Here is a 16,179-nt window from a genome sequence, read left to right on the forward strand (position 1 = left end):
TTTTTTGTCACTGGCAGATTTATTTTGCCTCTTGTCCTGGCCAGTTCACACTTGTAAAAGAAACTTCAGTCTCAGTGTGGTTTTTACTGGTTAAATAAAGGTTAAATAGATAAAAATATAAAGTGAATGCAATGCATGTCACTCATTCTTGAGATGAGGGACAAAAGTGGAAAAAACATGTCCCACACATAAGAGCCTTATTTTATGTAAAAAATAAATTAATTAATAAAAATAAAAGCACTTGCAAAGTTAAGTGTAATACAGTTGTGTATTATTATGCCCTTAATTTCATTATAATTGTTTTCATATTCCATCTGAATTAGTTAAAAGCAGGCCCTGTACCCAAAAAGGCCTGTATTTAGCCTGTCCCCAGCAAGTGGCCACAATTTCAAACTGCCAAAAAAGTGTCTAATACTGTCACAATCACATAAATATACATACTAAATTAAAGTAGATTGTCAACAACATAGCAAATAATATACACAGTTAATTTTAATTTATATTTTCTATTAAATATCTCATATCAAATGTTCGTCCCACGTCTCCGTCAACTCCGTCAGGTTTTTTTAAAAGTCTTAAATTAATCAGAAAATATTGTCGACAGATTTAGCCTGAAGACTCCTTTTCCAAGTCCCATTTATATTTGTTGCAACAGTGGAGTACCTGGTCTGACAAGCATTCAATTGTTTGATATTTTAAACAAACAATGTTGATAACAATGTGGTCACAGCTTTTACATGTCAACTCCGTCTGCACATTTTTATGATCTTTGTTAAGAATTCCAAAATAATGTTTATTATTTTAGTTTAGGGGTTAGGTTTAGCTAACAAAATTAAGCAAAAACAAAATGGCTACATTGTACTAAAGAGGGTTAAGATGAAAACAAATTCTATTTTGTCAACTCCGTCAGACGTCAACTCCGTCAGATTTTGTGTCTGACGGAGTTGACGTGTATCTGACGGAGTTGACAAAAGTGTTCCTAAAACAATAAAATGATTGTTTTTGAATAATGGGCAGTATTCTAATTTGGCACACAGTTAGAGCATGCCTTAAGGAACATTTTTGGCTATGGGGCCATCACAGATTTGTCTCGTGGTGACCATGGCAGCCATATTACAAAAGAGCCGCCACCTGATGTTATTTTACAATAACTCAAGTTCTACACCACCTAGGATCTTGATTCTGGTGACTAAGACCTCATTTTCAAGGATGAGGGATACAGTGGTACAATTTAGACTTTCCCTGTGACCATGGCAGCCATTTTTCAAAATGGCCGCCACCTGCTGTTATTTTACAATAACTCAAGTTCTACACCACCTAGGATCTTGATTCTGGTGACTAATCATACATTTTCAAGGATGTGGGGTACATTGGTAATATTTAGATTTGTCCTGTGACCATAGCAGCCTTTTTTTTTTTTCAAAATGGCCGCCACCTGCTGTTATTTTACAATAACTCAAGTTTTAGACCACCTAGGATCTTGATTTTGGCGACTAATCATACATTTTAAAAGATGAGAAATACAGTGGTACTATTTAGATTTGTCCTGTGACCATGGCAGCCATTGTTTTTCAAAATGACCACCAACCTGCTGTTATTTTACCAATAACTCAAGTTTTAGACCACCAAGGATCTTGATTCTGGCGACTAATCATTACATTTTCAAGGATGAATTTCTCTGGGAGAGGTAAAAGCTTATTTCAGGTGCAGGTTGAGTTTCTACTGACAGGACATTAAAAGGAGGTGGGCTTTCTGGCCTTTGACTTGCCCCTTTCAGGTACAGATGCACAGTTTGACTTCACTGGCCACTGCAGGGAACTGTGGGGGAGAAACTTTGGTCTCTTGACACCCCGATTAGGTTCAGGGTTTTTTTGGTGGAGACTTGCCTTTCATGACATCTTTGCTGCAGCAGTTGATCTCCTTACTGCCAGTGGTGGCACACTCTGGGTCTCTGGGGCATTGTATCTTGGTGGCCTCCTGCCAGTGTTTCTCCATCCTTCTCCTGAGCTCTGTGTTCTGGGGCTCTGTTATAGTCAACTTACATTGTCTTGGCTGGAGATTGCTTTCCTGCAGGGTCCAGCCCAGTCTTGTGCAGATGGCTGCTGGCCCACCTGGAGGCCCCAACCTCACTTGTTCGGTTGGTGTGATTAGGTGGGGTGGTCTTCCCCAATCAGGATGAGGGGTTTGACCCTTTCAAACGGCAGTCTGGCCAAGTGTCTGTATTTAGTTGTGAGTTTAGATACAGGATACGATTGCTCACCCAGCCCCAGGTGACATGAGGTGAAGGCTCCTTTGATTTGGTAACATTGCTTTGGTTGACATGCTGGGGACACAGAGAAAGACACTGATGCCTTCAGTGTCTGCACATCCTGCCTGATGGTCCTGAAGCCAAATCTTCTGTCTTCAGTCTTTCGCTCACTGTTCACTGCTCACTGTTCACCTCACCGAATTTAGCCCAAGGAGTTTGACCCCTAGTTTGGCCATAGACCCCCTAGTTTGGCCATAGCCACTTGCCCAAATGTGCCGACATGTGCTGACCTCATCACATCTGTGATGATGGCTATGGCCGTTTTTAGCCAACGTAGTGTTTTTTGTGCAAAACTAATGCTTGGAATGGATCCAGAATCATGAAAAGCCCCTAGTTTGACATGCCACATGCTACTTAAAGCATAATGAAATTTAGAACATTTAGCCTTATATTGGTTGTTGATGGTACCCAACTTTCAGCAGCTGTCAAACATGCCCCTAGGGTGGTCAAATAGAAACCAATGTGGGATATGTTAGTAGACACCTTTACAAACATTGGTGAAGAAAATTCTTGGTAAGAAATGTATTCACAGATTTTATATTATTCTGATAATATTCCCTGAGTAAATTGGTAAAATAATAGCAGGTCCACCATTTTTGAAAATGTCTACCATCCATGGTCACAGGATAAATCTAAATAGTACAACTGTATTCCTCACCCTTGAAAATGTATGATTAGTCACCAGAATCAAGATCCTAGGTGGTGTAGAACTTGAGTTATTGGGAAATAACAGAAAGTTGGCGGCCATTTTGAAAAATGTCTACCATGGTCACAGGACAAATCTAAATAGTACCAATGTATCCCACATCCTTGAAAATGTATGATTAGTCACCAGAATCAAGATCCTAGGTGGTGTAGAACTTGAGTTATTGGGAAATAACAGAAAGTTGGCGGCCATTTTGAAAAATGGCTGCCATGTTCGCAGGGCAAATCTAAATAGTACCACTATATTCCTCATCCTTGAAAATGTGGGATTAGTCACCAGAATCAAGATCCTAGGTGGTCTAGAACCTAAATCAGTTAAACTTGTCAACTCCGTCAGATGTTCGTCAACTCCGTCAGACGTTCGTCCCGTGATGTTTTTGTTAATTTCCAAAGAAATAGAAAATTCGCTGTCAAATCTTTTGTGCTTATGTATTGAAACACCAACTGAAATGATACGTAATGATGATTTTTTTTTTTTTTTTACATGGTTTTCATGTTATAATATTGAAAATAAAGGTTGAAATGACGGTTTTGAGAAATTGGATATTTCATAATAGTGTGATATTGGAACAAAATAATATTAAAAGATTTGTATTACTTAACTTGATTACTGAAAGCCATTATAAGATAACTGAGGACTTTATATTATTGTTGAAATGATAAAATTCAATTAAAAGGGATTTTAGTGTGTCTGACGGAGTTGACATGAATCAGGTATTAAGTGCATAAATGTCCCATTTTAGAAAGAAATGTTATGCGAAAAACCTGTTCCTTCTCAAGATTGGTAGTTGAGACCTGTGTCTACAAATACATCTATTTGATTTGAATGTATCTTAAAAAAAAAAAAAATCCAGTTTGAAAAAAGTTTTGTCCCTTATCTCAAGAATGGGTGATGTATATGAACCTTTATTGAGAAAGGATATCTCGTTTTCGAGGGGGTCCAGCAACTAAATGTCATAAGGTTTTAGTCGACTGAATCTACAGGTGATTTAGTCGGCTAAAGTGTGTTTTGGCGGGCCTTGATGCCGTCGTGGTGACTGATTTTACACTTGCTGAAAACAGCTGATCTACAAGTTCACGACGCGTCGCGAGCTTGTAGATCGGCTATTTTCAGCATGCAACTAATTGTACTCTTGTCCACTAGTCCCTTCCTACCAAGACCTCTTGGTTTTAGTCGACGAAAACAACACTGCAGAAGACAGAAGTCAATGTGAACGGCCGTCGTTGTCAAATGGGGCCACTTCACAGTAAAGCAGTGGTTCCCCAAAGTGGGGTCCGGGGACCCCCAGGGGTCCTTGAGGGAGTTCCAGTGGTTCCCCATCAGCTAAATGATAGTTTGTATAACCAAATGGACCCTTATGGTTCTGTAACTCTGAGAGTGTCAAAAATGTTCAGAGTTAAATTAAAATTAATTTTACAATATAAATTGGGGTCCCAGAGATAGAAATGGGGGGTCCGGGGGGGGGGGGGGGGGTCCTTCAAATTAAACTGGTTGAGAATCACTGCTGGGGTCGTACAAATCTTCTCTTATGGGGGGTTCAAATGGGGGGTCCGCGGGCTAATGAGGGTCAACTTGGGGGTCCTCGACATGAAAAGGGTTTGGGGACCACTTCAGCCTCCCTCCATGTTTATCTCCAGGGGGTTGAAGAAGGGTGGCAGGTGGATGCAGTTTGTACTTTGAGCCGCTAGATGGCGATATTAATCCAGGAAATGGTAACCTCGTCACTAATGGTATATATAGTTTCATGTGGATTCATCATGACTACAGTGGTTTTCAACCTAGTGGTGAGGGGACCACCCCTCGAGGGGTCCCAGTGGTGAGAGGACCACCCTAGTTTTTGAGGGGGTCCCAGTGAGGGGGTCCCAGTGGTGAGGGGACCACCCTAGTGGTTCTTGAGGGGTCCCAGTGGTGAGGGGACCACCCAAGGGGTCCTTGAGGGGGTCCTAGTGGTGAGAGGACCACCCTATAGTGGTCCCTGAGGGGGTCCCAGTGGTGAGGGGACCACCCTAGTGGTCCTTGAGGGGGTCCCAGTGGTGAGGGGACCACCCTAGTGGTCCTTGAGGGGGTCCCAGTGGTGAGGGGACCACCCTAGTGGTCCTTGAGGGGGTCCCAGTGGTGAGGGGACCACCCTATAGTGGTCCTTGAGGGGGTCCCAGTGGTGAGGGGACCACCCTATAGTGGTCCCTGAGGGGGTCCCAGTGGTGAGGGGACCACCCTAGTGGTCCCTGAGGGGGTCCCAGTGGTGAGGGGACCACCCTAGTGGTCCCTGAGGGGGTCCCAGTGGTGAGAGGACCACCCTATAGTGGTCCTTGAGGGGGTCCCAGTGGTGAGGGGACCACCCTATAGTGGTCCCTGAGGGGGTCCCAGTGGTGAGGGGACCACCCTAGTGGTCCCTGAGGGGGTCCCAGTGGTGAGGGGACCACCCTAGTGGTCCCTGAGGGGGTCCCAGTGGTGAGGGGACCACCCTATAGTGGTCCTTGAGGGGGTCCCAGTGGTGAGAGGACCACCCTATAGTGGTCCTTGAGGGGGTCCCAGTGGTGAGGGGACCACCCTAGTGGTCCCTGAGGGGGTCCCAGTGGTGAGGGGACCACCCTAGTGGTCCCTGAGGGGGTCCCAGTGGTGAGGGGACCACCCTAGTGGTCCCTGAGGGGGTCCCAGTGGTGAGGGGACCACCCTAGTGGTCCCTGAGGGGGTCCCAGTGGTGAGAGGACCACCCTAGTGGTCCCTGAGGGGGTCCCAGTGGTGAGAGGACCACCCTAGTGGTCCTTGAGGGGGTCCCAGTGGTGAGGGGACCACCCTAGTGGTCCCTGAGGGGGTCCCAGTGGTGAGGGGACCACCCTAGTGGTCCCTGAGGGGGTCCCAGTGGTGAGAGGACCACCCTATAGTGGTCCCTGAGGGGGTCCCAGTGGTGAGGGGACCACCCTAGTGGTCCCTGAGGGGGTCCCAGTGGTGAGGGGACCACCCTAGTGGTCCCTGAGGGGGTCCCAGTGGTGAGAGGACCACCCTATAGTGGTCCCTGAGGGGGTCCCAGTGGTGAGAGGACCACCCTAGTGGTCCCTGAGGGGGTCCCAGTGGTGAGGGGACCACCCTAGTGGTCCCTGAGGGGGTCCCAGTGGTGAGGGGACCACCCTAGTGGTCCCTGAGGGGGTCCCAGTGGTGAGGGGACCACCCTAGTGGTCCCTGAGGGGGTCCCAGTGGTGAGGGGACCACCCTATAGTGGTCCTTGAGGGGGTCCCAGTGGTGAGAGGACCACCCTATAGTGGTCCTTGAGGGGGTCCCAGTGGTGAGGGGACCACCCTAGTGGTCCCTGAGGGGGTCCCAGTGGTGAGGGGACCACCCTAGTGGTCCCTGAGGGGGTCCCAGTGGTGAGGGGACCACCCTAGTGGTCCCTGAGGGGGTCCCAGTGGTGAGAGGACCACCCTATAGTGGTCCTTGAGGGGGTCCCAGTGGTGAGGGGACCACCCTATAGTGGTCCTTGAGGGGGTCCCAGTGGTGAGGGGACCACCCTAGTGGTCCCTGAGGGGGTCCCAGTGGTGAGGGGACCACCCTAGTGGTCCCTGAGGGGGTCCCAGTGGTGAGGGGACCACCCTAGTGGTCCCTGAGGGGGTCCCAGTGGTGAGGGGACCACCCTAGTGGTCCCTGAGGGGGTCCCAGTGGTGAGGGGACCACCCTAGTGGTCCTTGAGGGGGTCCCAGTGGTGAGGGGACCACCCTAGTGGTCCCTGAGGGGGTCCCAGTGGTGAGGGGACCACCCTAGTGGTCCCTGAGGGGGTCCCAGTGGTGAGGGGACCACCCTAGTGGGGTCCCCAGCTAAATGATGTTGAGTTAAATGGACCCTTATTGATTTGAGAGTGTTCATTTTACACTCAGCCATTTAGTTTTTTCTTCAGTTGATATCAACATTATTTGTTTAAAATATCAAACAATTGAATGCTTGTCAGACCAGGTGCTCCACTGTTGCAACAAATTGCAACTAAACATGACTTGGAAAAGGAGTCTTCAGGCTAAATCTGTCGACAATATATTCTGATTAATTTAAGACTTTTAAAAAACCTGACGGAGTTGACGGAGATGTGGGACACACATTTGATATGAGATATTTATTGGAAAGTATAAATTAAAATTAACTGTGTATATTGTTTGCTATGATGTTGACAATCTACTTTCATTTAGTATGTATATTTATGTGATTGTGACAGTATATTAGACACTTTTTTGGCAGTTTGAAATTGTGACCACTTGCTGGGGACAGGCTAAATACAGGCTTTTTTGGGTACAGAGCCTGCTTTTAACTAATTCAGATGGAATATGAAAAAATGTATAATGAAATTAATGTCATAAGAATTTTTAACTTTACACTTTACAAGTGCTCTTATGTGTGGGACATGTTTTTTTCTGCAGTGTGATCAAGTAGGACGTTGGTCTGTGATTGGTTCGTGGGTGTGTGACGCTGCAGTGTGATCAATTAGGATGTTGGTCTGTGATTGGTTTGTGGGTGTGTGACGCTGCAGTGTGATCAATTAGGACGTTGGTCTGTGATTGGTTCGTGGGTGTGTGACGCTGCAGTGTGATCAATTAGGACGTTGGTCTGTGATTGGTTCGTGGGTGTGTGACGCTGCAGTGTGATCAAGTAGGACGTTGGTCTGTGATTGGTTCGTGGGTGTGTGACGCTGCAGTGTGATCAATTAGGACGTTGGTCTGACGTACCGAGCCGCGGTGAAGAGCAAACCACCGCCACCGCTCCAGCCCTTCTCTCTGTTTTTACTCACCACCGCTCAACGTTATTTCAGCTCCGGTGGTCAGCTCACCACCGGAGCGGTGGTCACCTCACCACTGAAAATCCAGACTATGAATAGGCCTTTAGTTTTCTGAAAAACCTGTTTTTTATGTCAGTATAGTGCTCAACCTTTTTCATGTCAAGGACCCCCAGAACTATCTGTATTTGGCCGCGGACCCCCGTCTGAAAATATGTTGTTCCAGGAGACCCCCCCCCCCAGAAGCAAAGATTTGAGTTAAAAACGTTCGCTCTGAAAGAATATGATATTCAAAGATCCGCGACACATTTTCGTGATTTTTCAAAAAAGTAGCAGACCTACAAGCTCGTAGCGCGCCACTCAGTGCCGCGCTACGAGCTTGTAGATCTGCTATTGTTCAATAGCTAAAGTATGACATAATCCTTAAAACACCGAAATGGGTTCCCGTCCTGAATGAAGTTAAGAGGTTTCAGCACCGCGATGGTATAGATAGTTAGAACACACAACGATGTACGCAAATAGCATAGATATAGAAGTCATAGAACGCACAGCGATATATATCTGTATGCAAATAGCATAGATATAGAAGTCATAGAACGCACAGTGATATATATCTGTATGCAAATAGCATAGATAGAAGTCAGAACGCACACATGGTCCGACTTAATTCCACAAAGAATCCTGCAGTGCAACTGGAATGTGCAAAATGTTTTCAGAATGTAGTGAAGTGGCGTGCGTGTGTGTGTCCGTGCGTGCGCACACATGCACTGTCGGCTGTCTGCTATAGCCAGTGCACAACTGGTTGGAACATATTGCCAGCTTTATTTTTAACTTCTTTTGTATTCTGCGGTTGTTGTTGTTGTCATTGTCGTTGTTGTTGTTAATGAATCACCCGCCGTTTAACCCATTTAGGCCTGACGTCGAAATTTGATAAATGTCTTTTTAAAATGCCTTTTTTTTTCTCTGAAAAACCTCATGTTTCTAAATCAGTGGTTCTCAATATTTCATATCAAGGACCCAAGAATTATATGTAATATACCGCCGACCGCCATCTGAAAATATGTGGTTCCAGGGACCTCCCAGAAGCAAAGATTTTAGTTAAAAACTGAAACTAATATTCAAAGATTTGAGGCACATTGTCACGATTTAAAAAAAATAGCAGACCTACAAGCTCGTAGCGCGCCACTCGGTGGCGCGCTACGAGCTTGTAGGTCTGCTATTAACATAGGCCTAATGCTTATTGCTTATACCAAAAGGGGTCCCCGCCCAAAATGGTTTAAGACAAACATGGTGAGACACAGTTCTTGCTCCCAGCGTGATTATGTAGATCCCGAGCGGTTCTCCACCCGTTTCCGGCCCACTTGAAAGTGTCCGCGGTCGGCCCACCCATCTGGCCGCTCGCGGTCGCGGCCTCAACCATCTCGCCACTTCAACCACGTTGGAACGAATAGCGTCCGTGTTGTGGGCGATAATAGGTTTTTGCTCGAAAACAGCAGCTTGACAAGCTATAACAGCACGTTATGACGGTCAATCAATCCGTTGTGTTTTCCAGCTTATTGGATCATAGTAGCCTTGCCGAGCCATGAGGCCCACAGGGGGCAGGAGCCTATCTCCTGTTTCTGTAGCCATGAGGCCCATATAGGGGGCAGGAGCCTATCTCCTGTTTCTGTAGCCATGAGGCCCATAGGGGCAGGAGCCTATCTCCTGTTTCTGTAGCCATGAGGCCCATAGGGGGCAGGAGCCTATCTCCTGTTTCTGTAGCCATGAGGCCCATAGGGGCAGGAGCCTTTCTCCTGTTTCTGTAGCCATGAGGCCCATAGGGGGCAGGAGCCCATCTCCTGTTTCTGTAGCCATGAGGCCCATAGGGGCAGGAGCCCATCTCCTGTTTCTGTAGCCATGAGGCCCATAGGGGGCAGGAGCCTATCTCCTGTTCCTGTAGCGTGAGGCAGCTTGATGTACAAGTACACCCCCTGGACATGACGCTAGTATGTCGCAGGGACTTATACCCCCCAATCCAACCCTTGATGCTGAGTGTCAAGCAGGGAGGCATTGGGTCCCATTTTTAGAGTCTTTGGTATATGACCCGGCCGGGGATCGAACCCCCGACCTCCCAGTCTCAGGGCGGACACTCTAACCACAAGGCCACTGAGCTGGTGCTTATTGGATCAGCTACAACGCAAACACTGGCTCGGAAGTTGAACAAAATTATTCTGATATATGTACTCTTCCTTATTTGATCTCATGATCTCAAGTTACTATAAAGAGGTATAGCCTATATATATATATATATATATATATATATATATATATATTATATATATATATATATTATTATTATTTTACTGCTGGGGTTCTTCTTAATCAACCTCCGTGGTGATGTTCAACACCAGATTTAACCACAATGGAATGGCGCGTCTGTTATCGACAGACCTGGAAGGATAGTCATGTATTTATTCAACCCTCAAGCACTGGACTGGAACTGTTCGCACGCACGCGCACACACACACACACACACACACACACACACACACACACACACTCCAGTACGCTGGCTACGCACACAGAACGGCCTTCTGAAGTGGCTGAAGAACGGTCCAGACAAATTTCCATTTCAAAAGCAGCAACAGATTAATTGGTTACCAAAATGCAGCCTAGAAATGACTCATGATCAATGATACGGGACACACGATGTCCAACAGCTGCTATTAGCTTAATGAGACAAGTGCTGTGGTATTTTACGTGTGTGTGTGTCTGTGTGTGTGTGCGTGTGCGTGTGTGTGCATGCACGTGTGTGTGTGTGTGTGTGTGTGTGCGTGCACAGGTTCCGGCTGTGGGCAGTAGACAACACAGGGCGGCGTTCTCGTCCCAGTGAGGTCACCATAAAAACCCCGTGTCCAGCTGTGGATGACGTGAAGGCTCAAGGTGAGGACACGCACACGCGTGTGCACACGCACACGCACACACACACACACACGCACACACACACACACACACGCACACGGAACCATCTGCACATTGACTCCACACTGCTCTTCCTGTCAGGACGAACTCGGCATGCTGTGAAAACAGGTTCCAGTTGGACATGGCGTGTTGTAGCCGATCCGTTCCTGACAGACGGAGATACAGTAGATACCGTGAAGATGCGGGACCACATGTTGTATGATTCATAACATGTTGTATGATTCATAACATGTTGTGTGATTCATAACATGTTGTATGATTCATAACAGGTTGTATGATTCATAACATGTTGTGTGATTCATAACATGTTGTATGATTCATCACATGTTGTTTGATTCATAACATGTTGTATGATTCATAACATGTTGTGTGATTCATAACATGTTGTGTGATTCATAACATGTTGTGTGATTCATAACATGTTGTATGATTCACAACATGTTGTATGATTCATAACATGTTGTGTGATTCATAACATGTTGTGTGATTCATAACATGTTGTATGATTCACAACATGTTGTATGATTCATAACATGTTGTATGATTCATAACATGTTGTGTGATTCATAACATGTTGTATGCTTCATAACATGTTGTGTGATTCATAACATGTTGTATGATTCATAACGGCACTGCCTTTATAACCAAGGCGCTTTCGCCGCTTTACCTTACATTCACCCAATCACCCATTCACACACACACACACACACACACACACACACACACACACACACACACACACACGCACACACACATCCCTAGACCTTTACATAGATTGTGCACTACATTCACCAATTCACCCATTCACGCACTCACGCACGCAATCAAACACTCTGATGGGATGTTTGTACTCAATACTCCGTACCCCCGGGTACCCCCCAGGTACCCCCAGCCGCCAAATACAAACATCTTTGTCCCGATGATGGTGGCAGAGTATGTTCAGCTATACAGCAGACAGACAGTGTGTTCAGCTACACAGCAGACAGACAGTGTGTTCAGCTACACAGCAGACAGACAGGTTCAGCTACACAGCAGACAGACAGTGTGTTCAGCTACACAGCAGACAGACAGGTTCAGCTACACAGCAGACAGACAGTGTGTTCAGCTACACAGCAGACAGGCAGTGTGTTCAGCTACACAGCAGACAGACAGGTTCAGCTACACAGCAGACAGACAGTGTGTTCAGCTACACAGCAGACAGGCAGTGTGTTCAGCTACACAGCAGACAGACAGGTTCAGCTACACAGCAGACAGACAGTGTGTTCAGCTACACAGCAGACAGACAGTGTGTTCAGCTACACAGCAGACAGACAGTGTGTTCAGCTACACAGCAGACAGACAGTGTGTTCAGCTACACAGCAGACAGACAGTGTGTTCAGCTACACAGCAGACAGGCAGTGTGTTCAGCTACACAGCAGACAGACAGTGTGTTCAGCTACACAGCAGACAAAGAGTGTGTTCAGCTACACAGCAGACAGACAGGTTCAGCTACACAGCAGACAGACAGGGTGCTCAGCTACACAGCAGACAATTCAATTCAAAGGGCTTTATTGGCATGAGAAAACTTACGTTTACATTGCCATGGCAAAAAGTGGAACAATATAATAAAAGATGTACAATAATATTGAAAGTCAGAATCTCCAATAAATCCGTTTCTATGTAACAAGATCACTCGATGCAGATAGTGCAGGGATTCACACAATGATTAGTCTTTAGGGTGGTTGTGTTCCATTTGATATCCTTCTCCTATCGGAGCAGCTCACAAATCTTGCTGCTGTGTTTTGCACATTGTTGTACTTCGCCCAGCAGATATCTGGGGGAAGTATCTGTGGGAAGTATGTGTCTCTGATGTCTTGGTACAGTGGATAGATTGTTGAGAAATGTAGCTCAGTTTCCACTTCATTTTGTGTGCAGTGGGAGCATAGTTTGTCTTCTCGATTTGCAAGACTGTGCTCACTGAGTCTGTATACCTAGTTAAGATGTGTCTTTGGTTCGGTCACGGCACTCAGGTATTCTGCCACTGTGAGTTCTCTGTTTAGGGCCAGATATATATATACTGTCCTTTTTGTTGCTTTTTCCAATGTGATAGTTTTCCTTTTGCTGTTTTATAATTTGTTTTTTTTTGTCCAATGGGCTTTCTATCTGCTGGCTCTGTTTGTGTTTGTGCACAGAGTTCCAGGGCCAGCTGGCTGAGGGGGGGCATCTCTCTAGGGTTTCACTGTGTGTGAGTTTCTTGTTATGGAGTGCATCTGGGTCACTTTCTTTTAGGTGGTTGTAGAATTTAAGTGCTCTCTTTTTTTTATTTTGATTATGAGTGGGTATCGTCCTAATTCTGCCCTGCATGCATTATTTGGTGTTTTTCGCTGGTTCCCCGATAATGGATTTGCAGAACTCTGTGTGTAGGGTCTCGGTTTGGTGTTCATCCTGCATTTCTCGAGGTCATGGTTTCTCGAGGTCAACGGTGCCCAGATCTCACATCCAGGGGCGTGCACACATAGACATCAATGGGGGCTTCAGCCCCTGCCCATTTACTCGTCTTTAAAACAACTGCCCTCTCCAGACCACAAATGCAGCATTTACCACGCTGAAAGAAATGCAAATGGCCTCCTCTCCTTTCCATGCCATGCTGGAAGCACCAATCAGGAGAATTGATATTTTTTCTCGAAGTCTCCTGAACTTGAACACGGTATTATTTTTGCGTTGGACTAATTTGTTTAGACAAATCCTCCATGTCGTTACACCGCATCTCCACTAGCTAAAGCGTGCCGGGTTGCGCCCCGAAAATATCATAAATGCGACGCGTTGTGAGCTTGTAGATCAGCTATTTTTTGCTATTTTGTCCAAAAGTGCCCCCTCTTACGGGATTTCAGCCCCTGCCCCTCTAACACGCTCTGCACGTCCCGAGATCTCACTGTCTGTGTGCTCATCAACACTGTCTGTGTGCTCATCAACACTGTCTGTGTTGTTCCACGTTGCAGTCAGAACTGCAGCATCACTCCCTATATCTTCCGCCGTAGTCTCAAAACCCACCTTTTCAGACACCACAATGGCCCGTATAGCACATAAGGGCAGTGCATACTGTCTCTGACCATGCACCGAACTTTTCGTCGGAAAGATCAGACTTTTTTTTTTTTTCTCCGAAGTAGAGTTGGGCGAGTCACAACATCTGGGAGCGCAGCTTTCGGGAACAAAGATTCGGAGGAATGCGTTTCGGAAGTTGCGAGTGACGTCATGCTGTACCGGAGCTTTCCGACGAAAAGTTTGACGGTCGGAGACAGTATGGACTGCCCTTTACTCTTCCCCCTTAGATAGCATTTCTGTAGACTTAGATAGCATTTGATACAGACTTATAGCATGTTATGTAGTAGATAGCACAATATTTGCATTGTATGTAGTCATAGCAACATATGTATTGCATAGTATAGTATACATGTATAGTTTATATGTATAGTTTCATCATATAGATATTCCACTGTTACGTTTCATGATAAATGCTTTTTTAATGTGATGTATTCCCATGCTTTTTTGTTGTTCTTGCTTAATGTAAGTCGCTCTGGATTTAACCCATTTTGGCCGGGAACCCATTTTGGTGTTTGGCATCATGTCGTGCTTTAGCTATTGAAAAATAGCAGATCTACAAGCTCATAGCGCGCCACCGAGTGGCGCGCTACGAGCTTGTAGGTCTGCTATTTTTGAAAAATCGAAGAACGACTGACATTTTTTAGAATCTGATCTCAGGTCAGAGTGGGTTAATCAGACCAGTGTGTGTCCAGTGGAAACCTCGCATGAATCTGATCTCAGGTCAGAATGGGTTAAGAGCGTCTGCTGCATTGTTCATTGTTCATTGTTCTCCGTCTCCACACACAGAGATAGCGGACAAGATCTACAACTCTTCAACGGCTACACCAGCGGCAAGGAGCAGCAGACGGCCTACAACACGCTGATGGACCTGGGCGCTCCCACGCTGCACCGGGTCCTCTACCACTACAACCAGAGATACCAGAGCTTTGGGGAGTTCACCTGGAGGTGTGAGGACGAGCTGGGACCCAGGTAAACTAAATATATCAAATATATATATCCTTTCTGCTTAGAGCTGGGACCCAGGTATATATAAAATATATATCCTTTCTGCTTAGAGCTGGGACCCGGGTAACTAAATATGTATCCTTTACTTAGAGCTGGGACCCAGGTAAACTAAATATATAAAATATGTATCCTTTACTTAGAGCTGGGACCCAGGTAAACTAAATATATAAAATATATATCCTTTACTTAGAGCTGGGACCCAGGTGACTAAATATGTATCCTTTACTTAGAGCTGGGACCCAGGTAACTAAATATATAAAATATATATATCCTTTCTGCTTAGAGCTGGGACCCGGGTAACTAAATATATAAAATATATATCCTTTCTGCTTAGAGCTGGGACCCGGGTAAACTAAATATGTATCCTTTACTTAGAGCTGGGACCCAGGTAAACTAAATATATAAAATATATATCCTTTCTGCTTAGAGCTGGGATCCAGGTAACTAAATATATAAAATATATATCCTTTCTGCTTAGAGCTGGGACCCAGGTAACTAAATATATATATCCTTTACTTTACAGCCCGGCTCAACGAAAAGTATACCCGTTCATATTATGTCTATGATTGGAACGTCCTGTGGAGTGCGAGTGGCGGAAGGCAGGGTGTGTAGTGTGTGTGAGTGTCTGGTGTGTTTAGTGTGAGTTTGGCGGAAGGCAGGGTGTGTAGTGTGTAGTGTGTAATGTGTAGAGTGGCAGAAGGCAGGGTGTGTAGTGTGTAGTGTGTAGTGTGTAGAGTGGCAGAAGGCAGGGTTTGTAGTGTGTAGTGTGTAGAGTGGCAGAAGGCAGGGTGTGTAGTGTGTAGAGTGGCAGAAGGCAGGGTGTGTAGAGTGGCAGAAGGCAGGGTGTGTAGTGTGTAGTGTGTAGAGTGGCAGAAGGCAGAGTGTGTAATGTGTAGTGTGGCAGAAGGCAGGGTGTGTAGTGTGTAGTGTGTAGAGTGGCAGAAGGCAGGGTGTGTAGTGTGTAGTGTGTAGAGTGGCAGAAGGCAGGGTGTGTAGTGTGTAGTGTGTAGAGTGGCAGAAGGCAGAGTGTGTAATGTGTAGTGTGGCAGAAGGCAGGGTGTGTAGTGTGTAGTGTGTAGAGTGGCAGAAGGCAGGGTGTGTAGTGTGTAGTGTGTAGAGTGGCAGAAGGCAGGGTGTGTAGTGTGTAGTGTGTAGAGTGGCAGAAGGCAGGGTGTGTAGTGTGTAGAGTGGCAGAAGGCAGGGTGTGTAGAGTGTAGAGTGGCAGAAGGCAGGGTGTGTAGAGTGGCAGAAGGCAGGGTGTGTAGTGTGTAGTGTGTAGAGTGGCAGAAGGCAGAGTGTGTAATGTGTAGTGTGGCAGAAGGCAGGGTGTGTAGTGTGTAGTGTGTAGAGTGGCAGAAGGCAGGG

General features: G+C 46.1%; 1 protein-coding gene across 1 annotated transcript in view; it reads left to right on the forward strand.

The window, feature by feature from the left end:
- The window catches only part of astn1 (astrotactin 1), a gene marked incomplete at both ends in the record, with an annotated part of 464,656 nt that overhangs the window by 437,103 nt on the left and 11,374 nt on the right, over positions 1–16,179 (forward strand). Inside the window, 3 exon segments of the mRNA XM_080778845.1 lie at positions 10,589–10,689; positions 14,596–14,616; positions 14,619–14,778. Of these exon segments, the coding sequence (XP_080634971.1) occupies positions 10,589–10,689; positions 14,596–14,616; positions 14,619–14,778 (282 nt within the window).

The sequence above is a fragment of the Protomyctophum bolini genome (genome assembly GCF_963924005.1).
Source record: "Protomyctophum bolini genome assembly, chromosome: 12".
Lineage (NCBI taxonomy): Eukaryota > Metazoa > Chordata > Actinopteri > Myctophiformes > Myctophidae > Protomyctophum > Protomyctophum bolini.